This window comes from Hemicordylus capensis, chromosome 2, assembly GCF_027244095.1.
Source record: "Hemicordylus capensis ecotype Gifberg chromosome 2, rHemCap1.1.pri, whole genome shotgun sequence".
In the NCBI taxonomy this organism is placed as follows: Eukaryota; Metazoa; Chordata; class Lepidosauria; order Squamata; family Cordylidae; genus Hemicordylus; species Hemicordylus capensis.
The window spans coordinates 348307983-348334924 of NC_069658.1; the positions used below are offsets into that span (position 1 = coordinate 348307983).

The 26942-nt window shown below is 42.3% G+C and overlaps 1 protein-coding gene across 6 annotated transcripts; it reads right to left on the reverse strand.

The window, feature by feature from the left end:
* Positions 1-847: 847 nt before the first annotated feature.
* Positions 848-23930, reverse strand: SMAD5 (SMAD family member 5). 6 transcript variants are annotated; one of them, XM_053297387.1, is made up of 7 exons: positions 23796-23930; positions 22966-23476; positions 21932-22183; positions 11600-11719; positions 10298-10519; positions 8502-8758; positions 848-7827 (listed from the first exon to the last, which is right to left on the reverse strand). In XM_053297387.1, exons 2-7 carry the CDS (start codon positions 23366-23368, stop codon positions 7684-7686), a joined length of 1398 nt encoding a protein of 465 aa, XP_053153362.1. In that variant the 5' UTR covers positions 23369-23476; positions 23796-23930; the 3' UTR covers positions 848-7683. The 6 variants fall into 6 exon arrangements, with proteins under 6 accessions (XP_053153362.1, XP_053153364.1, XP_053153363.1 ...); XM_053297389.1 differs by having other exon boundaries at positions 22966-23473; positions 23796-23921; XM_053297388.1 differs by lacking the exon at positions 23796-23930 and adding an exon at positions 23638-23781.
* Positions 23931-26942: the final 3012 nt, after the last annotated feature.

Below are 26942 nucleotides of genomic sequence, written 5' to 3' on the forward strand. Positions count from 1 at the left end.
CCTCCTCAACCCCCCCCCATGATTAAGGGCCAAATCGGCCCAAACAATTGCCGCCACCGCCCGCCCAGCTGCCCGAGTCCTCCTCACCCCGTTAGGCCCGCGTCAGTCAGGCGATCAAAGACCATATTCTGAGAAGGAGAGAGGAGCTCGCAAACAGAGCTCCTCTCTGTGCAAAGCCTCTGCCCGAACTGCCGCTATGGACGCAAAGGACGCAACAGGCATCCTTTGCGCCCAAAGCGCCAGTTCGGGCAGAGGCTTTGCAGAGAGAGGAGCTCTGTTTGCGAGCTCCTCTCTCCTTCTCAGAATATGGTCTTTGATTGCCCGACTGACGCGGGCCGGGGTTGAGGAGGACTCGGGCAGCTGGGCGGGCGGGGGCGGCAACTCCCAGGCAGAACTCTGGCGCTGGCCAGAGACGGAGGGAACAGGAGGTAAGGGGGGGGGGGGAGAACGCTAGTGCCCGTTATTGTAACGGGCTAAAAAACACTAGTTCTAATATAAAATTGAATGAGTGCACTATTCAGATTGGGCTATCAAGAGTCGTGGGAGGAAGAGAAGGAATCAAGAGTAAGTATGTGGATTTGGATAATATGATTTAGATAAAATATGCCCCAGTTAGTAAACACACTGACCACGCTATTTAAAAAATGATCAAGGTTGCATCTTTTGTGAACTAGATCTCTGTTTCAAACATTCATGTTCAACCAAGAACCCAGTTCTTCATTACAGAAAGGGGGATGGGTGTACACAGAAGTTATCTGGATTAAATGTTCCTTGTAGACAGATACATTTTAAACCTCAATACCTACCATTTGACATACTTCTGGGATTTTACAAACTAGAAAACTCATTCTGAAAAGACCTCATTTATTTAGACTGCAAAAGTATGCAAAAATATTGAAACATTAGAACAGCCAAAACCCAACTAAGCACAGAAGTTCATAGGAATAGAAGTTAAATACTGCTGCTAGAACTATGTCTCCTGCAATGTAAACAGATGTACAGAGGTTATATCTGTAATATACACTTGCATACTAGTATTTATCAAACAGCAAGATGAAGTATACTTAGTTACTGGTTTGATCAGTGCCTCTGAAATTTAACTAGACTTCCTCAAAAGAAATATTGTCCATTAACACAACAGTTTAGGCAAAGACATTAACTTTTCATTATGTCTGATGGTGTCGGGAAAAAGAAAAAATTGACACTTTAAAAATGTTTTTCCAGCCACAGCCCACAAGAGGGATTGTCCACAAGCAAACAAAAGCAACAGTGAAATAAATCAATAGGTTAAAAATATATATTTAAACCACAAGATTGTTATCCTTATTTTTACCAACCAGTAATTTACATGTGAATTATCTAAACACATAAGAAGTGGGATGCCATGAAAGGTTCAAAATCATAGGAACATAGGAAGCTGCCATGTACCGAGTCAGACTATTGGTCTATCTAGCTCAGTATTGTCTACACAGACTGGCAGCGGCTTCTCCAAAGTTGCAGGCAGGAATCTCTCTCAGCCCTATCTTGGAGAAGCCAGGGAGGGAACTTGAAACCTTCTGCTCTTCCCAGAGCAGCTTCATCCCCTGAGGAGAATATCTTACAGTGCTCACACTTCTAGTCTCCCATTCATATGCAATCAGGGCAGACCCTGCTTAGCTATGGGGACAAGTCATGCTTGCTACCATAAGACCAGCTCTCCTCTCCTATTGCTTGCTACATTTCACTCATAAGAACAGCCCTGCTGGATCAGGCACAAGGCCCATCCAGTCCAGCATCCCGTTTCCCACAGTGGCCCACCAGATGATGCCTCTGGGGAGCCCACAGGCAAGAGGTATGTGCATGCCCTCTCTCCTGCTGTTGCTTCCCTACAACTGGTATTGAGAGGCATCGTGCCTCTGAGGCTGGAGATGGCCCACAGCCACCAGACTAGTAGCCATTGAGAGACCTGTCCTCCATGAATCTGTCTAACCCCCTTTTAAAGTCATCCAAGCTGGTTGCCATCACCACATCCCATGCCAAGGATGTTGGCTCTCTCCCAATTCAGTGTTCTATTTATACAGCACAATCTCAGTGAGTTGCAGAAATGAAAGAGCCTTTATAAAATATTTTAAAGTGTAAAAATAAGTTGAGGCATTTTGGTCAGCAAGTTTGTAATCTAATCAATGCAAAAAAATGGTACAAATTTAAGTAATTCAGTTTTTCAACACAATAAAGCAACTGAACATCTAAAACAGGAAATTTGCATAGTTAATGTCCACCAGAAGCATTATGGAGAATAAGCACATCCTGCAGAGATGTCTAAGCAAGTATCCCTCCCTACCTACACCTTGAAAGAGGACCAACAGAGGCCTGTGAGAAGCATAAGAAGTTGCACACTTCAGCAAGGAATGAGATTATCCACTCATTTTACTGGGACAAACAGAATATTTGATGAGAACTTTATGACTGGACTAAATGTGAACAAACAGCAGTCTACTCTCATACTTACATAGTCATTATGAGAACATGTCAGTGCATGCATGATTTTACTACAAGGGAAGCAGCTGTTTTGTTGTGAAGAACAAACTAGGTAACATGAAGCACTGCTTTATTAATCTTCTGATGAACAGATGTCTAAGCTATTGAAGCAGAACTAAAGAACTGGCAACACAGATTTGCACAAATATATCCCAAAGAAGGAAGCAGACTCATAATCCCGAACAAGAGTCACAAACTGTTGCATCAGTATTGAATAGTTTGTCCCTACACAGGAAAAGGGAAACCAAGCGCTAGGATACCCATATTACTGCTGGTAATATAGTTTTAAATTGGCATCAGAAGGTTAAGTAGCATTCTTGTTCTTGACAAGATTACCATGCATTTCTTGACTACAGACATAGCAATATTGAGACTACATGCAGAAGTACACAGAATCTGTACCTGCAAATATCTTTAGGCCTTTAGATAGCTCTAAACGGTAGAGGTCTTAAAAGGCTATCAGTTATAAAGGTAAGCCTTTGATGCAGTAGACTAGTTGTATGGCAGAGAAGCTGTACATGAGTTTTTGCTATTCAAGGAAACATGTATAAGATGATGATACCTTAATGTTAAAACACAGATGAGTTCAAGTGCAGGTACAAAACATCTAGGACCTACAGAAAGATTAAAAGGCCAGGGTACAATGCACCAGATACTCCCGTGAATCTCTTATTCATCTTCAGTGGGGCTTGCACAGGAGGAGAAGCTCCCAGTGGATTACATCATGAGTGTATAGACAACTGCTGGCTGTAACACTAAAGAGTAAGTAGTTGCGAAAACATAAGGGTCACAAAGCAAATCCATATATTTTTTCTATTTAAAAATAAAGCTAGAGAAAGTATGCTTAAACGATATAAAAATGAGTAACGTGAACAAAAGAACATTACAACGTGGTGAAAGTCAATTTGTTTTCCCTTTAAGGCAATTTGAAAACAATTTATCATATGTAAACAATGTTATTCCTTCAAGACCATGTTCTGCCAACATTACTATGTAAGCACAAGAGCAACTCCTGTGAACCTTCACACAAGATTACAATTTCATCATCTTCTACAGCTTTGAAACATTCTTTGCAAGCATGTCACAACCAGGTGCATAGCTATTTTTAAGAATCAGGTGTAGCATGGGAATTACATCATAGTGGCTGCAACCAAGCCAGTGTGAAGCTTACCACTACTTACGGAAGGTTCCAAGTTCCCTCCTTGGCATCTCCAAGATAGGGTTGAGAGAGACCCCTGCCTGCAACCTTGGAGAAGCCGCTGCCAGTCTGTGCTGGATAGACCAATGGTCTGACGCAGTATATGGCAGCTTCCAATGTTGCAGGAACAGGATAACATGCCCCTCACCATATAGCTAGAAGCTATAGATAGCTGCTTCTCTGCATGGTTAGATTAACTTTAGGTATTCTTCAGTTGAGCACGCATTTGTGTGTTTTAATTAGAAGCCAAATGGGCTACCTATGGTTTTTAAGTTTACAGAGCAAGAATGTTACTCAGTATCTCTTACTGATCTGTGTTCAGTGATGTCGAGTATGCACTCACTCAAGGAGCACCTTGCTGGATCAGAGGACCACCTCCTCCATTGCAAGGATCACAACACTTGGCAAACAGGCAAAATGCAGACCACACAAACTATCTTCTGTCTTAAAGCCATGTCCATCCCTTCTCTAGTTCCTGCTCCCACTACGGAACTGCATGAAGGAATATTTCCAAAATACTCCCTCCACCACCTAAAGCCACAGAGTAGCCTTAAGAGGGCAGGGCTCTGCACCAAAACTTCGCAGGGAGATATCAAATTTGTGCAAAGCAACATTTGCTTGATTGCATAACAAACATTCTGTTTATGCCCATTAGTGAGATATCAAGGAGCTATGCAGGACACCAAAGCTTCAGTCATGGTGGAATTCGACTGTGAGGCTATACACACACACACACACACACACACACACACACACGTACGTGCAAAACCAGGCTAAGGGAGCCCAGCCCAGTTTTGTATGCGCATGTGGACTGCCGGGATCAGGCCTGATCCCAATAGCACCACGGCAGCAAACTGGCCTGTGAAGCCTCCCTCTAGAATGGGGTTAGGAGAGCAAGCGCTCTCCTAACCCAGTTCTTTTTTTAATTGTCTGTCAGCTGTGGCTGCCAGGCTGCGGGGAGCCTGGGGAAGGGGGGGGTCCCCCATAATGCACTAAACACTCACGTGCGGCATTATGGTACTTCCGAGGGGTGGGGCAATGCAGGGAGACACATTCTGGCACCCTGACTCCCAGAATCAGCTAGTGCTCATCTGGGTAGGCAATCTGCCTGCCCAGGGAAGCCTGGAAGATCGTCTGTGGGGAGGTAAGCTTTTCTGGGCTTCCTTCCCGCAGACAGGGTGGGCCTTTCTCACTAGTCGTGAGAAAGGTCTCTGTGTCTTCTCTCCAGCTTACTAGATACCTTCACAGCCATACAGACCAAGAAGTTGCTTTTTTTTTTTTGCTTTTTTTTTACTATCCTCCGCCCCCTGGTTGTGTTTTGTTTTTATAAATAAAAGGCTGTTGAAGGCTTTACCCTACATTACATTCTGTGGTTCACTGGACCTAGTGCAGAAAGCATGAAGTGCTACAAAATGGGCTACCCAATTTATGAAGACTTTAGTTGTGATGTTTATAAGAAAATACTAACAATTACTCTTGGTATTTTTCTTTACCAGAAAAGTATTTATTTAACATATTATTGCCTGTTGAAGTCCTTTTGTTTAATTAAAAAACCAAATTTAAAATGTGACAAAAGAGACCTTCAAAGAAAAACAAAATAACCTTACCATATAGTAGCCACAGTGACATCTGAAGAAGGTCAGGTCATTTAAGGCTCGGTTTTCAATAAATCAGGCTGCCAGACATGCATATCTTGTCTAGGGAGACTGCATATTCATCAGAATAACTGCACTGGTACCTGCCTACAACTCAGGCATACATATGTCTCCTTTGTAGGAAAAAGAAGGGGAGGCACCAAGTCAAACAAAAATGGAGGATAAACCTTAAATGCCTCTGGGATAAACTTTATTAATAGCCCAACACATTTCTGCAAGGCCTTTAATCAACCAATGTGTCTCAGTAGTCAGAAGAAGCTAAGAAAAAACAGCTACTATTTATTGTAGCGAACTCCAATGCAACCATTAGAGCATTAAGGTTTTCAACAAGGAATCGTATCTCCTTTTCCTTAGCCTATTCCAACTACCGAGACAGATGGAACAAGAGCCTTTAATAAAGGCCTTGCCGAAACACATCGGGCTATTAATAAAGTTCATCCCAGAGGCTCTTAAGGTTTAGCCCCCATTTGTAAAATATTCCCTAATGGACATCAGTGAGATAACTTGCACATTCACCAAGACCATACTAAATATTTCTAGTTCTGTTAAACTCTTCAGAACTCTTCGACACAGCTCACATAAGATCAAAGATCAAGTTCAAAGACTGCCAGCTCTAGTGACCAATCATGCCAGGAATCTCTAGCTCTGTTCACAGATTAAGTTCAATGCATGTAAAATCTGTGTGCACTGTATACACATACAAGTATGTGTGTTATGTTCAATGCAGCTACACTTCCTGTATTTGAGGGAGCCTGTACCCAGGTTCACATGGTCAGTCACAAACACACAAGTTCATGTGCAGAAATCTACATGCACACGTAGTATAATGTCTAAATAGGGCTTTGCAGGAGGCATTACTTTGCAGGAGGCATTACAATTTATAATATAGGTTTCAGTCATATATTATGATTTGTTTCCATTGGCAGACACGACCTTCTTATGATCTGGTGACTGGCCTGCCCCAGTAATTTAGTAAACAGATATTTTTGACCACTTATCAGATTGAGATTCCCAATATCCTTGTTAGAAAAGTTAAGTACAGAGGAATCACAACTAATACTGCAAAGTAACAGCAGTGAAGTTAGGGAGCCAGGATACCAGCCATAGAGGCAAAATAAAATGGAAGGCTAAGCACAATGCAGGTCCTTGTAATGTTATATATTAAAAAGTAGTGTTTTTTACATTAATATATATGTATTGCTAAAAAGCTATATCTTAAAAAATTACAACACACAGCATGAGTGTAAATCAAGGAAAAATACTGACTAGTCTAGGGAACAGCGAGTCCTTGGACCAACTTCTCTTTAAACACAATGTCTAAAGGCAGTATAGGGGGCCATTGATTATTGTGGGCATTACATTCCACAATACCACCACACAAATGCCAAATCTGCAATAACTGAAACCCTGTGCCTATGGGAATTATGGGGTTAGGTTCCTTGGTACATTCAAAAGTACTAAAAAACAAAAGAGGGGATGGAAAAGAGGACTACAGCACTATACCTTGGTCACCCCAGCGCTCCAGCAATGCTCTCCCACCCCCCCACCCCAAATTCCACCAAAAACACCCCACATCCCAACAAGGTTCCACACTGCCTCCAGAAGTGCCTCCAAGCTGGAAATATGACTGGAAGTGTGAAATACACACAGGAACCACCAATGGTCAATATTCACAGCTCTGATAATTGAAACCAGGTGTATACAGGAGAACGCAAATAGCTGAAACCACAAATGCAGAACCCATGATAAGTAAGGGCCTCCTGTGTTGAACTGACTTGCGGTATAGGTGAAATTGCTATTGAGTAGGGCAGAACTGTCTTCCAGTAATGCAAAAGTCTAACATCACTATCTGTAACAAGTGTTCAATGTGCTTATAATAAAGTCACATATTATTCAACCTAAAGGCAATCTCAGGTGAAATAAAGCTTGGTTTTTTAAGGATTTCCATCATCATCATCACACACAAAAAAAATCATACAGAAACATTATACACAAGTAGTAAGTTGGCAAATTGAACAAAAAAACCCAGTGTTATTTATACTCTGTCAGATTACAAAATTTGTTCCTTGGTGACATATTAAGATATTTCCAGTGGAGTCAAAAGATTTTGACCAGTATGTATAACATAAAAATTAAATTGTTATTTTCCTCCAAACATGAATATTACTTTTCCTTTAAAAGGAAAAGTGATTATAAAAACAGAATTGGTCACAAGTAGAAGAATGCTAACATGTTATCTGTACACACAGTTTGGAAATTGCTTAGAATTAGAAAATGGTCACTAAAGTTATAGCTGAAGAGAATATTTTGGCACTATGAAACAGAAGATATGGGATTTAGAGGAGAACCCATTTGTGTAAGTACTTTATCCAGCCACTGGAGAGGCCCATGAAGATGGATTTCTATCCAGCATGGTGTGCTTGTAACATCTTGCCGGTGATATTCTGCTCCCCATCCCTCAAGAAAAAAAAAGAAGAAAGAGAAAGAATATTAATTAATGTCAAAGTTATATCTGAGAAGATCTGATGCCATATTAGTTCAATGAATACATTACAAAAAGAAAACAAAAAACCAGTCACATTTCCCTTCTAAAGTCGAACACAACAGAATCAGCAAAAGACAGGCTGTGAATGGTTGACAAGATACTGTGCTTCTTCTCCAGCAGAAAACATGCCCTTTGCCCTATCCCAAGACAGCCACTACCACCACTTTTCCTAGTTCTAACAACAGGCCTGTGCGCACTTCCCAGGACACCTCAGCTAGTATATGTTTGGGCATGGGAAAGAAAGGTTATAGCTTACTGGGCAAACAGAAAGCATGTCTTCAGTTCTCATCTCTTTCACAAAAGCAGTCTCTGCCCATCAGGTACCTGCCTCTTAAGTTAGCTACACCTACAAAGAGGCAGAATGTGTGCAGAGAATTTAGATACTGTGCTTCTGAATATCTTCCCTGACTTTCCCCCCGTTCTGAGATGGTGAATGCTTTATGTGCACTTGCTGTTTTACGTATGGACAATAATGCAGGTTACTGGATTCAAAATTATATATTAAAGGAACTCTATTGGTGAATAAACTTCAAGAAATTGATCAAACTATCAGCTGAGGTACAAAGATGAAACATAGCACACTCACTTTTACAAAACTCATCCGAATTGTGCACATTTTGGTGAGCTCATACACTGCCTCAAACCCATGATTAACAGACTGAGCTAAGAGCTGAGCAAATTCCTGGTTGTTAAAAATTTTTAGGCTACAGCCACTGGGAATCTTGCACACAGTTGTAGGGTGAAATCCATGATGGTAATTGCAATTCCGACTCTGTACAAATATGCTGCTATCACTCAGGCATTCAGCATAGACTTCTCCACCAACATAGTACAGATGGACACCTGAAGGGGAAAAAACAAAACAAAACACCTTGAAACATTTAACAGAGTGATTTGCAGAAGCTATTATACTCACTCCTAAATGTCAGAAAGTGTAGCTAAATTTCTATTTGAAAATATCTCCAATTATTATGTATTATGTATTTGATTTATATACTGCTTTTCAACAAGGAGTTCCAAGGGTCTATATAGCAGAGAAAATGAAGAGAGAAAAAGGCTTCTCCAAAAAAGGGCTCAGTTTTAAAAGGACGTCATGGAGGTCTCACCAATAGCTGCTGGAGGGAATACCATGCTAGGATGAATGGGAACAGTTACTCTCCAGTTACTCTCCCTCTATTAAATACAAGGGAGACAGCACTTGAAAGGTGCTTCTTTGCTTAGTGAGGAGCTGCTCAAGTACAGACTATACTTCATGCCAAACACCCAATATAAGGCAGCCACTAGATGGCATCCTCCCATAAAATACAGAACATAAAGAACATAGATGGTAAATGGTATCAAACAGATTATCCAAATCTAAGCATTATGCTAAAGCTGCTGAAATGTACTTTAAAAAGTTCAGAATCTCAAGTTGTATTTTAAAAAGCATCTTTTCATATATGATGTATCTTTGGTGTTGGAATATATTAAATATAAATTTATTAAGTCACACGATACCTTCTATTTTTTCCTTCCCTGCACTGCTTCTCTTAGGAATGTACTTTGTAGAGCCATTCATCTCTGATCTCTCCATTTTCCATTAACCTGCCTGCTTCCAGGCCAGAGTCAAAAGCCAACCTCACCAGTTTAACCATTTTTTCTCATCTTATAATTGGAAGGCCTTCATTCTTGTAGTTGATTTTTAGAGTGACTAGCTATGCCAGCATCAAGGAACACACAAGAAAAGCAGCAAGAAGTGGTTTCCCCAATGCATTCAGTGAAAGATCTATCAAAGCAAATTATACATATTACTTCTTCATAAACCTGCTCAGCAAAACTGTATGCTGCAGTAACTTTGAGGTGATGCCATTATTCTACTTCTCTACTGTGCTTTTGAACTGATGTTTGTTGTTTTGCTCTGGTCTAAGGCAAATAAACCTATCACAACTGATCTACTTGATGTTTCTATAGCATGCACTCTATCTCCTTGATAATGTTCCCACTGAAAGGGAACGGAAAATACCAACCCTTGCGGCTGCTCTTTCTGAGTGCACTATTACGTCTTTTCTTAATGTCTATGTTTTTGATCCTGGTCAAGAAACTACTGATACACAGAACTGTCAATCAAATGAGGAGATCAAGAACAAAATTTTAGAAGCGGCTACAGTATTTGCATAAAGGAAAAAAGCCAAGAGCAGAACAAAAGATTTTATGGTTTAATATATTACAAACCTTCCAAATGCCTTTTTTCATTAAAACTCGCATGCATTCTTTAGCTGACTCATGCAGATTTGTGATTTTTAAAAATTGAAATATATTATGGCCAAATGCATTCACTCATTGTCAAAAACTGCTCTGCAGAGGCAAGCTGCTTATATCCTTCAAAGCACACTTCCATATTACCTTTTGTAATGTGCCTCCTGGTGTTTTCAATTGTTGAGTTGCGATTAACATTGGAGAGTAAGCCTAAGCAGAATCTGTTTTTGTTATTAGAGGGATCTGTAAATCCGTCTACTAAGACGCTAGTGGAAGATGCGTGAAAAGCTTCCCCAACTCGATTGTTTAATTCATAATACACAATTGAACACCAATGCCTGGGTTCTTCATAGGCAACAGGATGAACATCTATGAACAAAACACATCAATACTCAGTATCTTGAATAGCTAAAATCTAGTGTCTTCCACACAGTTAAAAAATACTTATAAGAATGTTGTTAAATGTTCAAAGAACTTGAACCTGCACCTCAGTAATCTTAACAGCCCAGGAGTGGTAAGCAAATTTCATCATCTCCTGGTTACAGTAAAGACCAGGTGAATTCATGGCCAAGGCAAAATTTGAATCAGAAACTTCAAGCTTATAGCTCAGGTTCATAACCACTCCATTATGCCATGTTGAAACTTAATGAAGGTATATTTTAAATTTTAACCTTCATGAACAGCATCTATTCAAAATTTTACATACTCAAAGTTATTAGTTTTGCTTGTCTGGCTGATTCATTGAACACTGAAGTATATCAAACCTGAATCTAAAAACTAGTTCAGAGAGGTTTTTCAGTGAACTGGTGCAGAGTCTAATCTAGAATACCTTGGTTGCCCTGAATCAGACTAAGGAATGAACCTCTAAACAGAAGAAGTGGTAACCTAGTAATTGGTTCAAAATAAGATGTCCAGTTCTCAGATTGTAACTGCCCCCCCCCCCCCACTGTATGCACTTTGCTTCTAAACACGTTGGAAAAAGTTAGTTTAGAAACACCACATTTTTTCCTCAAGTTAAGTAGTTATTGTATTCATTTTATATATTTACATTGCAAGAAGTTGGTACTATTCTGCATGCATCTAAAACCAGTTCAAAACTGGTGTCTACTCTAGTTACTGAACTGAAGAGTTTTAAAAAATACAGATGAACTGCAATATATCTAATGATTCAATTGAACCATATGCTGAAATGCTGATAATAATCAGATTCACAATTACCCAACACTCTTAAGTCCTGCAAATTCACTACAGTTCTTCCAAACAGCACTGCCACAAACTGGCCCAGCACCATTATAATATATCTTTATACTGCCCATTAGGAGCTACCAGCACATATAAGCTTCAGAAGGATTAAACAGGCTGGACTCAGGCCACACTCTGCTATGGCAAGCATTTGGTTCCATTATGGTGGCAAAATACTAAGCCTACAAAAGAGATTGTTTTGTTTACCTCTGCTTGAAATATTCGGCATTATCTGAGGAATCATATTATTGCTTGTGTCCATAGACTGAGAATTATCTTGTCCCATTTGATCTTCAGGGGGCATATATGCAGGTGGTGGTGTATCTGCTATAAAGAAAAAAAAGGAAATTTGAAAACAATGAGTACGCTTTAGTCAGTCTGATCAGAGTTCCTGTTCCCACTTCTCTCACCCTATAACTATCAATCATTCCTTCCTATATCTGAGCATCATTCCTTCTGCCTCTTTGCTTCCCATCTCCCATTTTTCTGATTCCTTTGAGAACTAATGATTCTCTACTTAAAGTTTATTATACATACTTGCTTAATCAGTTGTCTGCATCTCTCCCCTATACCCTCCTGTATGTTTTCTGTCCACTCCAGTCCACTCTCTGCAACACAACCTCTCTGCCATAGCAGTTGGAAGCCTTGCATGCCTCATTCTTCCGGATCTAGTGATCATGATGGCAGCACCAGAACAGTTCTCAGATTGCAATTCTAATACAAGAACTTGGAAATAAATCTCATCAATATCAATGAGATATTACTACAAGCAAACAGCTATAAATTGTCATTTTCAAATATCTCATTTACTCGTATTCATGCCCTCTACCTTTCCAACAGCTATTTACTACTCCCTGGCCATTTTCCCTCCTCTTCTCATCTTATTTATTTATTCGATTTCTATACCGCCCTTCCAAAAATGGCTCAGGGCAGTTTACATAGAGAAATAATAAATAAGTAAGATAGATCCCATTCCCCAAAAGGGCTCACAAACTAAAAAAGAATCATAAGATAGACACCAGCAGTAGTCACTGGAGGTACTTTGCTGGGGGTGGATAGGGCCAGTTATTCTCCCCCTGCTAAATAAAAGAGAATCACCAAGTTAAAAGGTGCTTATTTGCGAAGTTAGCAGGGGTTGACATTCTTAACAACTGGATTATCCGGATCAGTAAACATTACCTTCAAAACCAATTGCAATCCCCACTTCATCATTACTGTGGTGTCTGACATTCATTTCTTGTCCATTTATGTGGACATCAAGGGAGCTGAACATCATATTTACATCCCATCCTTCCTCTAAGGAGCTCTTGGTGGTGTACATGATTCTTCTTCCTTCCTATTTATTCTTACAATTCTGTGATGCAGGTTGAGATAATCTCATCCAACATGTTTTATGGCTGAATGGGGATTTAAGTAACTATCCCTAGTCCGACACTCTAACCTGTACACTACAACATCTATGAGAACATATTCATAGACTTTCCTTTCCCTCCCCTCCCATGATTTTATGTTCCTCTCTCCTTTACCATGAACCTTTTCTAAGTTTATTATACTGGAAGTTATACAACACCATTTTCTCCTCTTTCTTCCTTTCATCCCCATTCAGTCTAGAGTTCTTTTCCAGTTTCTCCTCTTACACTCACTCATTCTTAAGAGTTGCAAAACTTTAAAGCAAATAAAATCCTGAATAATATAATACTGCATATTATACTGATCAAATTAGTCCATGGCAGTTGAAATTTAGCCACCAAATAGGAGTGAAAACAAAGTAGCCTTTGAGTAGCTTTAGACAGTAGTGTTCAAAATGAAATGGAGGGGAAACTGCTTTTCAGTGTTGTTCTTAAGATTAATTCTGGATATATTTTACACATATGCACCCTCCATGCACAAAATACCACAGCTCATACTAGGCACATTCTAGGATTCCTCAGCATTATTGAAATTTAGTGCTTGGTTCTGCTCTATGGGGTCCTAAGTGAGATGCATGCATCTTGGTTGGAACATACTGCCTTAGTTGCCAAGTGGCTGCTTTTACGGGCTTGGAAATCCCATTCTCCACTAGGGGTGTGTACAAAACAGTGTTGCCTGGTTCGGTCTAAGTTCGGACCGGACTCAAACCGAACTAGGCATGTTCAGGTTTGCCACTGCCAGCCCCAAAATACGCCCTCTGGTTTCGTTCGGGGTGAAAGGGTACGCAAATTTAATTTACTTTTAAAAATTAAATCCTATGCTTAGATTTGGCTGTGGGGAGGTCTCCAGAAATTCCCCCTCTCCACCGGTGGCCTCCATTTATGTACAAGTTAACCAGTTCAGACGGTCTTTGGCCTGTTCCGGGCCTGCCCTCCACTGCAGCAACCATTTTGGAGGCTACCACACTGCCCTATGGGCCTCTGAGTGGCATGGTTCATGACCCAGCCTTGCAGAGGCCTACTGGGCATGTACAGCAGCCTCCAAAATGGCTGTCACAATGGAGGGCTGAAGACCACCTGAACTGGGCAACTTGTACATAAATGAAGGCCGGCCAGCCAGGGAGGGCAGGCTTCTGGAGTTCACCACCACCCACAGCGGCTGAATCTAAGTAGAACTTAAGTTCTTTAAGTTTTTTGAAATTTGAACCGCAAACAGTTGGGGGGCAGGGGGAAGTTTTGGTCTGATAGCGAACTGAACCGGGGGGGGGGGGGGGCGGCTCAGTTCAATATTGGACCATCGAACTGAACCTGTTTGGCATCGAACCTGTTTGCACATCCCTAATTTCCCACTCAATAATGAAGTTTAAGTAGCAGAACTCCAAGAACTGGCACCTTCAAAGGGTGACAGATGTAGTTCAGTTCAGAAAAGAGAACATAAAGAATACAAATACAGGTGAAACTCGGAAAATTAGAATATTGTGCAAAAGTCCATTAATTTCAGTAATTCAAATTAAAAGGTGAAACTGATATATGAGACAGACACATTACATGCAAAGTGAGATAAGTCAAGCCTTAATTTGTTATAATTGTGATGATCATGGCGTACAGCTCATGAAAACTCCAAATCCACAATCCCAGAAAATTAGAATATTACATGGAACCAAGAAGACAAGGATTGTAGAACAGAACAATATCGGACCTCTGAAAAGTATAAGCATGCATACAGTGAGGGAAATAAGTATTTGATCCCCTGCTGATTTTGTCCGTTTGCCCTCTGACACAGAAATGACCAGGCTATAATTGGAATGGTAGGTTTATTGTAGCTGTGAGAGACAGAATAACAACAAACAAACCCTCAAAAGCCCAGTGCCCAAAAGTCAGTGATGGATTTGCATTGTAGTGAGGGAAATAAGTATTCGATCCCTTCACAAAAGATGTCTTAGTACTTGGTGGCAAAACCCTTGTTGGCAATCACAGAGGTCAGACGTTTCTTGTAGTTGGCCACCAGGTTTGCACACAACCCAGGAGGGATGTTGTCCCACTCCTCTTTGCAGATCCTCTCCAAGTCAGAAAGGTTTCGAGGCTGATGTTTGGCAACCCGGACCTTCAGCTCCCTCCACAGATTTTCTATGGGATTAAGGTCTGGAGACTGGCTGGGCCACTCCAGGACCTTCATGTGCTTCTTCTTGAGCCACTCCTTTGTTGCCTTGGCTGTGTGTTCTGGGTCATAGTCATGCTGGAATACCCATCCACGACCCATTCTCAATGCCCTGGCTGAGGGAAGGAGGTGCTCACCCAAGATCTGACAGTACATGGTCCAGTCCATCGTCCCTTCGATGTGGTGAAGGTGCCCTGTCCCATTAGCAGAAAAACACCCCCAAAGCATAATGTGTCCACCTCCATGTTTGACGGTGGGGATGGTGTTCTTGGGCTCATAGGCAGCATTCCTCCTCCTCCACACACGGCGAGCTGAGTTGATGCCAAAGGGCTTGATTTTGGTCTCATCTGACCACAACACTTTCGCCCAGTTCTCCTCTGGATCATTCAGATGTGCATTGGCAAACTGCAGCCGGGCCTGTACATGTGCTGCCTTGCGCAGGGGGACCTTGCGGGCACTGCAAGATTTCAGTCCTTCACGGCGTAGTGTGTTACCAATTGTTTTCTTGGTGACTATGGTTCCAGCTGCCCTGAGATCATTGACAAGTTCCCCCCGTGTAGTTCTGGGCTGCTTTGTCACCGTTCTCATGATCATTGCAACTCCACGAGGTGAGATCTTGCATGGAGCCCCAGACCGAGGGAGATTGACAGTTATTTTGTGTTTCTTCCATTTGCGAGTTATCGTGCCAACTGTAGTCACCTTCTCACCAAGCTGCTTGGTGATAGTCTTGTAGCCCAGTCCAGCCTTGTGCAGGTCTACAACCTTGTCCCTGACATCCTTCGACAGCTCTTTGGTCTTGGGCATGGTGGTGAGTTTGGAAGCTGAGTGATTGCTTGCTTCTATGGACAGGTGTCTTTTCTACAGGTACTGTAACAAGCTGGGATTAGGAGCACCCCCTTACAGAGGGTGTTCCTCATCTCAGCTCGTTACCTGCATATAGTGAAAAGACACTTGGGAGCCTGAAATCTTGCTGGTTGATAGGGGATCGAATATTTATTTCCCTCACTACAATGCAAATCCATCGCTGACTTTTGGGCACTGGGCTTTTGAGGGTTTGTTTGTTGTTATTCTGTCTCTCACAGCTACAATAAACCTACCATTCCAATTATAGCCTGGTCATTTCTGTGTCAGAGGGCAAACGGACAAAATCAGCAGGGGATCAAATACTTATTTCCCTCACTGTATCAGTACTTGGTTTGGGCCCCTTTTGCAGCAATTACTGCCTCAATGCAGCGTGGCATGGATGCTATCAGCCTATGGCACTGATGAGGTGTTATGGAAGACCAGGATGCTTCATTAGCGGCCTTCAGCTCTTCGGCATTGTTTGGTCTCATGTCTCTCATCCTTCTCTTGGCAATGCCCCATAGATTCTCTATGGGGTCAGGTCAGGCGAGTTTGCTGGCCAATCAAGCACAGTACACTGTGTACTTTTCAGAGGTCCGATATTGTTCTATTCTACAATCCTTGTCTTCTTGGTTCCATGTAATATTCTAATTTTCTGGGATTGTGGATTTGGGGTTTTCATGAGCTGTACGCCATGATCATCACAATTATAACAAATTAAGGCCTGACTTATCTCACTTTGCATGTAATGCGTCTGTCTCATATATCAGTTTCACCTTTTAATTTGCATTACTGAAATTAATGGACTTTTGCACGATATTCTAATTTTCCGAGTTTCACCTGTAACAATGTCAATATAACAAATATAAATAAAATAAAGGAATAAGATTATAATTAACAATGGTAAAATATCCAACTAAGGAGTATTCATAACCTCCAAACGTATCCTACCCACAATGTAACAAAATTTGGCAACCTTCCACAATCTGGCTATGTTCTGTTCAGCTAAAAGACGAGATAAACAATAATGAAGTTTAAGTAGCAGAACTCCAAGAACTGGCACCTTCAAAGGGTGACAGATGTATACAAAACCTCTTTTTGGGGTGTTTTGACTGCAATACTCTCTCAAAATAATGAAATATACTGACTGCAACACTGTTTCAAGTCCTTGATCAGCTAACACAAAAGTTTGCCTCCCACATAACTTCTTTTATCTTCCACTCCTCGTTCCTTCTATTCACATTTATACGTCTCAGAACAGAATACTGGATAATTCCATAGAGGATATTCAGTAATTACATAGAGGTCCAAGATTGTAACAACGATGATATAATGATCAAAAACATCTTTTCTTCCCAATCATTTTGTACCACCCAAGAGATTAACTATTTCCCCTAAACTTTTGAGTATTTATTTTAATTCTTCTCCATCTGTATTTGTTACAAATAATAAAAATATCTTAAGTTCTTTTGTGTGTGTCAGGGGTTAATATGGAGGAACATTCAGTCGTGCTGTCTGAAGTGGCACAGGCTAGGAACAATCGTATCATTTCCTCAGCTCTTTGTGTAAACTAGGTCCACATTTCTAGAAGAGCCCCACAGTTTCATGCACAATAATGTCTTTCTAGCCACCTAATCGCGCAGCAGGGAAATGTTTGACTAACAAGCAGAAGGTTGCCAGTTCGAATCCCCACTGGTATGCTTCCCAGAAACACCTATATCAGGCAGCAGCAATATAGGAAGATGCTGAAAGGCATCATCTCATACTGCGCGGGAGGAGGCATTAGTAAACCCTTCTTGTTTTCTACCAAAGAAAACCACGGGGCTCTGTGGGCGCCGGGAGTCGAAATCAACTTGATGGCACACTTTACCTTTATCCATCCATTAAGCCCCTCTCCCCCTTCCTACTCAGCTATCAAGCAGCTGAATGCACCCAAAGGCAGCAGGTTGTGAAACTTCCAAATCCACAGCAAGCTCATTCTAGCTTTGTAGGTCCAGCAATGCAGAACCTTAGATTTTATCTAGGACTACAATTTTTCTGTTAATAAATAGAAAGCACTGGAAGTATAATCTTTAAGATAGAAGTAAAGTGTGCCGCTGAGTCGGTGTCAACTCCTGACACCCAGAGCTGGGATTCGAACTGGCAACCTCTGGCTTGCTAATGAAGTAGAGCTCCAAATCTCACTGTATAATCTTCACACTAGAATCAAGCACTGGGTGAAACACCTAAGTAGGGATATGTGAAACGTTTCGGGTACAGAACAATCTGTACCCGAATCTGCCTGTTTCGGGCGATTTGTGCACAAAACAAATTGCCCATCTGCAAGTCCTGAAAGATTCCGCTCCAAAACAAATCGTTCGAATTTCAGAGCCAAAGGTTTTGTTGTTTTGGACCTCCATTTTGTGGCGATCTCTGTGTAGTCTCCATTTTTTGTTTAACGCCTATTTGAATTTCCCGCCCTTCCAAGCTTCAGATCGGTGAACGAAAGCATGGGCTGATCTGCTGATGATTCCCTCCTGGTTCCAGATTGGCTCTTTTCACTCCTGACTGACCCCACATTGGCCAGGGGAAGGGTCGAAGAAGGGGCAAGGTTGAGGGGGAGTTCGAGGAGGGATTTTCAATTAGATTTAAAGAGGCAGCAGCCACCATTCTGTCTTATGGGAGGAAAGAGAGAGTGCATTGTTTTGCTTTGCCTTGCCTATTGCCTTCTGAGTGTAGATTCTCTTGTAGCAAATGAGAGTGAATTCATTGTGAATCCATTCTCATTTGCTACCAGATAATCTACTCTCAGAACACCCCAGAAACAACAAAACCCAGTATCCCATGGGTTTGTGGGCATGGGGGTGGTTGACACCCTATGTGCACTACACCACTCGCTGTAGGTCACCCCAATACCCCCCAAGTGGAGTTATGGGGCTGCTGAAACCCCCATTATTCCTTATGGGGGGAAAGCTTGAAGATGCGCAAACTTCACAAATACTTTAAAAATCACCCCTTTGCCCAATTCCTTTGAAATCTGGATGGTTACAGGCACCCACTGGAGCACTACTGCCTGACCCACTCTTCTGCCCCTGAAACCCCCTTTCTGCCCCAAAGACATGCCAACTTCAAAAATTCTTTAAAGATCAGCCCTTTGCCCAATTCCTTTGAAATCTGGGTGGTAGCTTCCTTGCACCCATTGGACACTACCACCCACCACAACCCACCCTGGGGCCACCCCCCACCCTGGGGAGTTACAACTAAGGCTGCTGAAATCCCCATTATTCCCTATGGGGGAAAAAGCTGAGTGGTAGCTTCCTTGTACCCATTGGGCACTACCACCCACCACACTGCAGTCTGGGCCACCCCGGTGCCCCGCACGTGGAGCTAGAAGGTTGCTGAAATTCCCATTATTCCCTATGGGGGAAAGCTTAAAGATGCATACACTTCAAAACTTATTTAAAAATCACTCCTTTGCACAATTTCTTTGAAATTTGGGTGGTAGTTTCCACCCACTAGGCACTACCAACACCCCCCCAGAACCCTTTTGGCCCCAGAACCCTTTTGGCCCCAGAACCCTTTTTTTGATCCGAATTGATTCAGATTTGGAAAATTTGGGTACAAATCAAATCTGGGATGATTTGGGGGTGGTGGGGTGGTGGTCAGATTCTGACCCAAAGCAAATTGGGGGTGTTTTGATTTGAGTACAAATCTAAATGAAATAATCAATTCGTGCACATCCCTACACCCAAGTTCCTAGATTTGTATCTGACAATGGGAAGGCTAATCTCACTCACAGTAGTGTGGTCCTGGGAATGTTTTAATTTAAAGTGGCAAATTAAATTCTTCTTGTTCTTTTGAATACACAAACTTTCACAAGCATTTCAAAAATCTGGAATTTAGTTTTTGAATGCCTAGCTACATATTTGGCCATTAGTCACTAGGACTCAATCCTGCTTTCTGGTTCCCCTTTGTTTATGTGTGCACACACACATCTCTTCTCTTTTGAAAATGTGTGTCAGCGATGCCAACTGCATGACTGTAAGACAAAGAAATAACTGACAATGAATTACATGGACACCAAAAATACTGTCTATTTGTTGGAAGGGAGATTTTGTATAGCACTTTTCATTTGACAGAAAAAGCTTTACAGTTGTTCTGATGTTGCTCTCAAACAACCCAAAGCTAGGTTAGGCAAGCCATTTTCATTCCACTAATACCCTTCTAGTGAGCTTCATAGAACAGCAGGTGCACAGTTCAGTGTATCTTACCAGCTTCCTTATTGGGCCAACATGCTTTTTTGCTTGCAGCCTAGTGCCCCTCAGGAAATCTATTCCCAGCTATCACATAGATGTTCCCAACTGCTGCATCAAATACAATTCCCTTTCATTCTTAAATTACTTTAAACTACATTTTTTCACTTCTGTTGCCAGTCATTATGCTCAATGTTTTCCCTGAATCCTTCCTCAGTACTTGTTTCAAAAAAATGGATAGCTTAACAGCTAGATAATTCAGTTTTTAAAATCCTCACCTACTAGGGATGTACACGAAACTGTTCGGAGGCCCTTTTATGGGCCTCCAAACAGATTTGAACACTGGCCAGTTCAACCACTCGGCAGGGTGGGGGGGCAGTATCGGATTTAAGAGTGGGGGAGGGTGCACTCCCCCCCACCGCCAGGGTCCGATTTCTGCCAAATCCTTCGGGGCGGCAGTGTACTGCCGGAAGTACCTGGTGCACGTCACACTCATCAGGCGGCCTCATGCGTGGTCGCAACACGCACATGTGCAGGTACGTCTGGCCGAAGAGGGGAAGGGACAGCAGGGAGGTATGCTGCCAACCAGAAGGATTTTACAGGAACCGAGCGATGGCAGGGGGAAAGTGGGGCAGGGGGAAAGTGCACCTTCCCCACTCTTAAAGTCCCCCCCCTTTGAACCACCCCCGTCCAGTTCTGTGCACATCCCTACTGTCTACAGGTAGCAACTGCCAATAATATTCTCCAAGAGTGTATTTTCTTTTCAGGCTCTTAATTTCAAAAGCTCATTTTGTATTATTTTACATTTATATCCCGCTCTTCCTCCAAGGACCCCAGAGCGGTGTACTACATACTTGAGTTCCTCTTTCACAACAACCCTGTGAAGTAGGTTAGGCTGAGAGAGAAGTGACTGGCCCAGCATCACCCAGCTAGTTTCATGGCTGAATGGGGATTTGAACTCGGGTCTCCCCAGTCCTAGACCAGCACTCTAACCACTGTACCACTCTGGCTTATTAGCACTGATACACTAATTTTCCTTCCTAGACAGAACTATTACCTCCCTTCTTTCCTCCTCAACTCTCAGCAACCTCTAGGCTCATCAGGTTCCTTGCTATTTTTATGAGAATCATCAAGTTTTCATGCCTACCATCCATGTAATTATATACAGTCAGGTTTTTGCCATTTTTCCTGTTCCATTGATACAGTCTGACCTCAAGATGCTTAGAGCCAGACCTCACATTCTGTTAAAAAGGTGCTTGAACCTGATGGACAATTATTCTTTACTCAATAATTGCAGTGGTTCTCCACTTCAGATCTGGATCATGACACAGACATAGGATTAAATATCCCCTTTCCCCACTGAAGTCAATCTAGAACAGCTCCAGTGTTCCATCTAAGGTGCGCACTCACAAGCTTTTTTTTAATGTCCAATCAGTTAATTTTAGATACCACTCAGGTTGAATCAGGAAGGCCCCATCTGAATGCACGTGTGCACACACTGCCTTGATACTGCTGCCCAGAACTCATTCTGCACACAGATGAAAAAAAATGAGAGAACACTGATCAGCTCCCACTTTGTCCCACTGCTACTGAGAAAAGGAAAACTCAGTATGGCAAAGTCAAGCATTTAACATGTAGTCTGACTATTAAAAAATGGCTTATGTTCTTTTCTAAAACTTTATCTGCAATCCAAACGGGTATGTGCACAGGACTACAGGCAAGATATCAGTTTGCAGTTTTTTTTTCTTTAAGAATTTTTAAGACTGTAGTCACTACACTACTCCAAGCAATGTTTTATCAAGTTTGTTATAACTATATATAGTATGATACAAATATAATTCTAGCTCCCTTGTTAGAAGTTATGTTTCAATGAATGCTATGCACAGATTATGCTTACCTGGTAGCTGAAATGGACTAGATGGTCCAGAACTAGCTGGAGAATTTGGATAGGTACTGCTGGCTGGAGAAGGTGGATAAGGACTGTTTGGAGAAAGGGGAAACTGAGTGCCGACGGGCTGCTGGAACGAGTCTGGAAATGTAGCATTGTGTGGCATATGCGGTTCATTGTGACTTAGGTTTCTGAACTGAACCAGAAGGCTATGCTGTGGGTTGAATTCACTATGTCTTGGCACTAAAACTGGAGGTAGAACTGAAAAACAAGAGAACAATTTAACTAAAATAGCCCCGAAGATCATCATCATATGGTTACCAGCCCTAAGCACAAAATATAGGGAAGAAAGTACATGCCAAGAGTGCACCTGTTATGGTACTGCACTTCCCAGTGTTAGGGAAAACCAGCTGTGAACACCACAGCAGTCTAGCAAGGTGAAAAAGTGCACTCAGATTGTTGAATGAGGTGGGGTAACTGCCCCTGAATGCCTGAAGGTGAACAAAAAGAACACCACACAGAATGCTGCAGGGAGGGAAATCTACACTGTGTTGCCAGTGCAATTTCATGAACATGAAAGAGAAGATACATTTAATACACAAGAAGAGAGGAATTTGGTTTATGACCATAATAGAAGTTGATTGAATAGAAGAGATGAAATATTTAAAATAAAAATATTTTCTCCAATTTGTTTCTGAAGATTCATACATGGTCAATAAAAGACAGAAATATGTTATAGCTACTCATATTTAGAGATACAATCAATCACCAAGTCTGCAAGACATTTGGTACCACTTTCCATGCAAGTAACATCAGCAGCAGCCTTGTTTTAGAAAGCATAGAACTCAATAGAATGCAACTCAGGAGAGACATACAGCACCAACAATCACAACAGAAGTTTTCACTTGAAGACAAGTTCTACCCAATTCAGATTCAATCCATTCCTCCCTATTTTTCATCAGGCCATCCTCTCTGCAAATCACCAAATGAGATTTAACAGCTTGGCCTGGGTGAAAGGAAGACCATAAGCACTTTCAACACACCTGGGCTCTCCACCCTTCTGTAGTGATATGGATTGATACAGACTTCCTTCTGCTTCGATCCAAAAGGAAATTCACAAACGTCCAAGGGCTTCAACTCATGATGACTCTGCAGATCAGGCCAACGCCAGACACGGCAGTATATAACGTGAGGAAGGCCTTTGCGGTGAGAGACTTGAAGGCGACCATCTAAGGAACGGGGAATCGTAACACATTTACTGGGTTGTCCAGGGCTGCTCAGGGCCTTCTCCAGCTCTTCCATGGCGCCTTTCTTTTTTTTCAGTTTCTTAACCAAAGCGTCCACTGCTTTTTCTGCCCATTTCTCCTCTTCATCTCCTTGTTTCCAGCCCAACAGACGCTTTACAGCTGGGCTAGTAAACGAGAACAGGCTGGCCATTGACGTCATTTGACCAGCCGTGGACAGTTTTTAGAACTCAGTTGCAGGCTCCGGACGGCTGTGCTGTGGAAACCAGCTTCCCTTTAATCCAAGGAAGAGATTCGCTCCTTAGTCCTGCTAAAAGACAGTTAAGATCCATTAGTCGACGTCGTCTCGCTCCGACAGGGGAGGGGGAGGAAAGGCTAAGCCTTGCCCTTGACCACTCGCCATGGGCGAACTGGAATTGAGACTCGACTGGCCGAAAAGTTCCTATGGGGGCGAGCGGCTGCAACGCATACCCGTCCAATCTTCCGGGCCGTCAGTCGCCGGCGGCCATTACTTGCTCCTCACCTCCTCCCACCCAGCGAGAGCGCAGTCTCTCCCCCCCTCCCTCGCTCACTCGCTCTCCTTCCCGCGCTGCCGCGACGCGGGCGGGGGGGGGAGTAAAGGGACTCACCCGGACTCTTCCCGGCCGGCTACGCCTCGCTCCTCCCACCTAGCGCCAGCAGCGCGACTCTTGCATTTCCTCCTCGCGCTGCTGCTGTGACGAGAAAAGACAACAAGAATCTGCTTAGAGCCTGGCTATCTCGCGAGATCAACCATCCACGTGCTGTGGTGCAATTATTCAGCTTCATCAGCTAGCGTGGGGCTAGGCGCGGGGACAGGGACACGTTGCATTTGGTTGCAGAAAGCGGTTACTTTTAGTGAACAAATTGAAGCCTGCTGCCATCCTGTGATTTCTTTGTTCTTTCTGTTTTTCTTTCCACATAAGCACTTCATCCAAGGGTGGTCCCCGAAGGTAGGGCTTCTCTTTGCACTTAAAAAAAAGAACAAATCACGGTCCGTGTGAATCTGGGGCTTATGTGCTCTGTTTTGGGCTGCAAACAGCAGTTCATTAAAAGGAACTGGAGTCTTGAACCTGGAACTTGTTTGCATTTTAAAAATATATATATACAAGAAGCAGATTTGAAGAGAATGAATTGGAATCTGTTATCTTGGAATCTTTGTGCTGGCTGGAGGGTAAAACACAGTTCATCAAAGGGAACTAACAAACTGGAGTGTCAGGATTTGTGAAGCTTGGACCCTTGCACGTTTTGTGCACATCTTATAAGCTACGAAATGGCTGCACATCCCTAAAATACCAAACTACTAACGATCCATCAGAATTCTCTGAAGCCATATGTCTTTGTAATGTTGCTTGATTTAAAAGTTAGAATCCTATAATTACACGGTGTTAGAGGGAGATGAGACCATCTAGTCTAATCCCCTGCTTGAGACAAAAAAATCCAAAACTAGAGCACACACACACACCCTCCAGTCTGCTTCAAAACCTTCAAGGGTGAATTTACCATACCTCTGGGTTCAATTATTGAACTGCTCTTACTCTTGAGAAGCTTCTCCTCAAGTGCAAATGAAGTCTACCCTCCTGTAATTTAAGGTCCAATCCTGCCTTTTGGGACAGCAAATTATGTATTTGCCCTCCTCTGTCCTTCAGGTAGTTAGTATAGTATAGTATGGTATAGTATGAAGACTGGTAGTTGAAGACTCATCATTATGGTTCTTGTGCAACCACACTGACTTTGAAAGATGCTTCCCATTTTTATTTCTCATTGAAATGGTTTGTAATTGAGCGTTTAGTAACTCCTTCAGGAACTCCTGCCCACCTTGGACTCCTTTCCCTCATTTGTTGATCTAGCTATGGAGTCTAGCTATCTAGCACATCTCTGAGTCTGAGCTTATTAAGACAAGTTTTCCTGAAATCCAGGGCTATGCTCACCTTTGCATTTTCATAAGAGCAAGAATTCCAACTACAAATTATTGTTGTCTTGGCTCCCCACCCCCCCCCTCCACAAAAATACAAAATAAATATTATAATTTAGGCAAATTCTGCCACTAAATCCAGATTACTAACATTAGAAATGAACTTTTGAGAAGCATTCAATAACTGACTTTGATCAGCAGTGTACTCTCAAAGACCATTCTAGAAATGAGTATTCTTTTGCTATCTCACCACTTCTTTGAGGAAGAGAAAATATGTGATTTTAGGTTGTCTAAAAATGTTCCCTCAAACCCCTGCATGGGCAATCCCTGCCTTCTTATCCTCTAGTCTAGTAAGGACCATCACTTTGATATCAAAATAACCTATACAAAGCATACAAACTTTTTTTTTAAAACGAAGTCCATTTCACGGACAGCAGGTAAGTCCCCAACAGAAAGTCTGGCAGCTAAAAGCCCATACAATTACATCAAAAGGTGTTTTCCTCTGGTAGCATGGAACAAAGTTGTGATGGTAACTGGGCTGAGTTCCAAAGATAACAAGCTGCTTTAGGTGTAGAAGTCACTACACACAATTCCAAAGATGACAACCTGCTTCAGACAGACAGACACTCTCATTCCCAAGTCCTCTGTTAGCACAGGCCTGTTTTATAGATCTTGGTGAGAGAGACCAGAAAACAAATGAAGATTACAAGCTGCTTCAGGTATAGACACTCATACTGTGCCTCCCTTTGGTGTATACTTACTTAACTAGTCTATATTTAATACAACATTTACGAATGTGACAGCGAATATGACAAATATTTATATATTGCTTTTCAACAAAAGTTCCTATAAATGATTTATATCGTTTATATCGATATAAATGAATGAATAAATTAAATAAAATGACCATTTATGGCCATTAGAAGATGGGGTTTGTTGGTAACAAGGCTTGGTTTTCTGAATGTGGTATGTTATAATGCTCCTGTTTGCAATTCTGTTCTGTCTCCAAGCAGACTAGTAAAAAATTGTTCTTCTGTGGACTTAACTGATAAAATAGAATTGGATACTTTAAAAACCATAATGAGCCCTTTCTCACAATCATGTGAGCGGGCTTGCTGGCGGGCGGCAGGGAAGGCTGTAGAAGCTCTCCTTCCCCACAGACAATCCTGGTGCTGGGTCTGGGCGCACGGATTGCGCACCCAGACATTCCGCTGCTGCCCCAGGCAGTGCAGAGGTACAGAGGCTGGGATGCGTCCTCCTGGCCCCCAGAGATCACACAATTTGCAGTTCATTGTGGGGATCCCCCCCCCGGCGCGACGGCCAGGAGCCTGCTTCTGTGTCAGCAGCTGCTGGGAGCAGCCATTGCTGACACAGGAGCAGTTAGTCCAGGTTAAGGGTGCACTTGCATCCTTAACCTTGGCTAACTGGCGGGTTTGCTGACGTGGCACTGCCAGGAGCCATGCAGTTTGGGTGGTTCTTATGGGTAGCCAAACCTAGCCTGGTCTTGGCTGCTCATGAGAACAGCCTCAATATTTACTCTGTCATGAATGGTATTAAATAGACTTGTTAAATAAATAAATGTAGTTTCAAGAGCTGGCTTTTGTACCCATTTTGATGCTCTGTTTGACAGTGCCATGTCCCGTGGGCAGGAGCGTAGAAGAGCAAAACTGGCTGACATCGAGACTAATGCTGTGCTGGTGCAGTAGTACTGACTTCCAGATTAACAGTGCGCCATTGCACAAGTGGGTGAAAGGGCGATTTTCACAGATTTCCTCTTTCCTCCGAAGTCTACAGTGCATCATGGAAGTATGTCTCCAAGGGCCCCACAGCCCTCAACCATGTA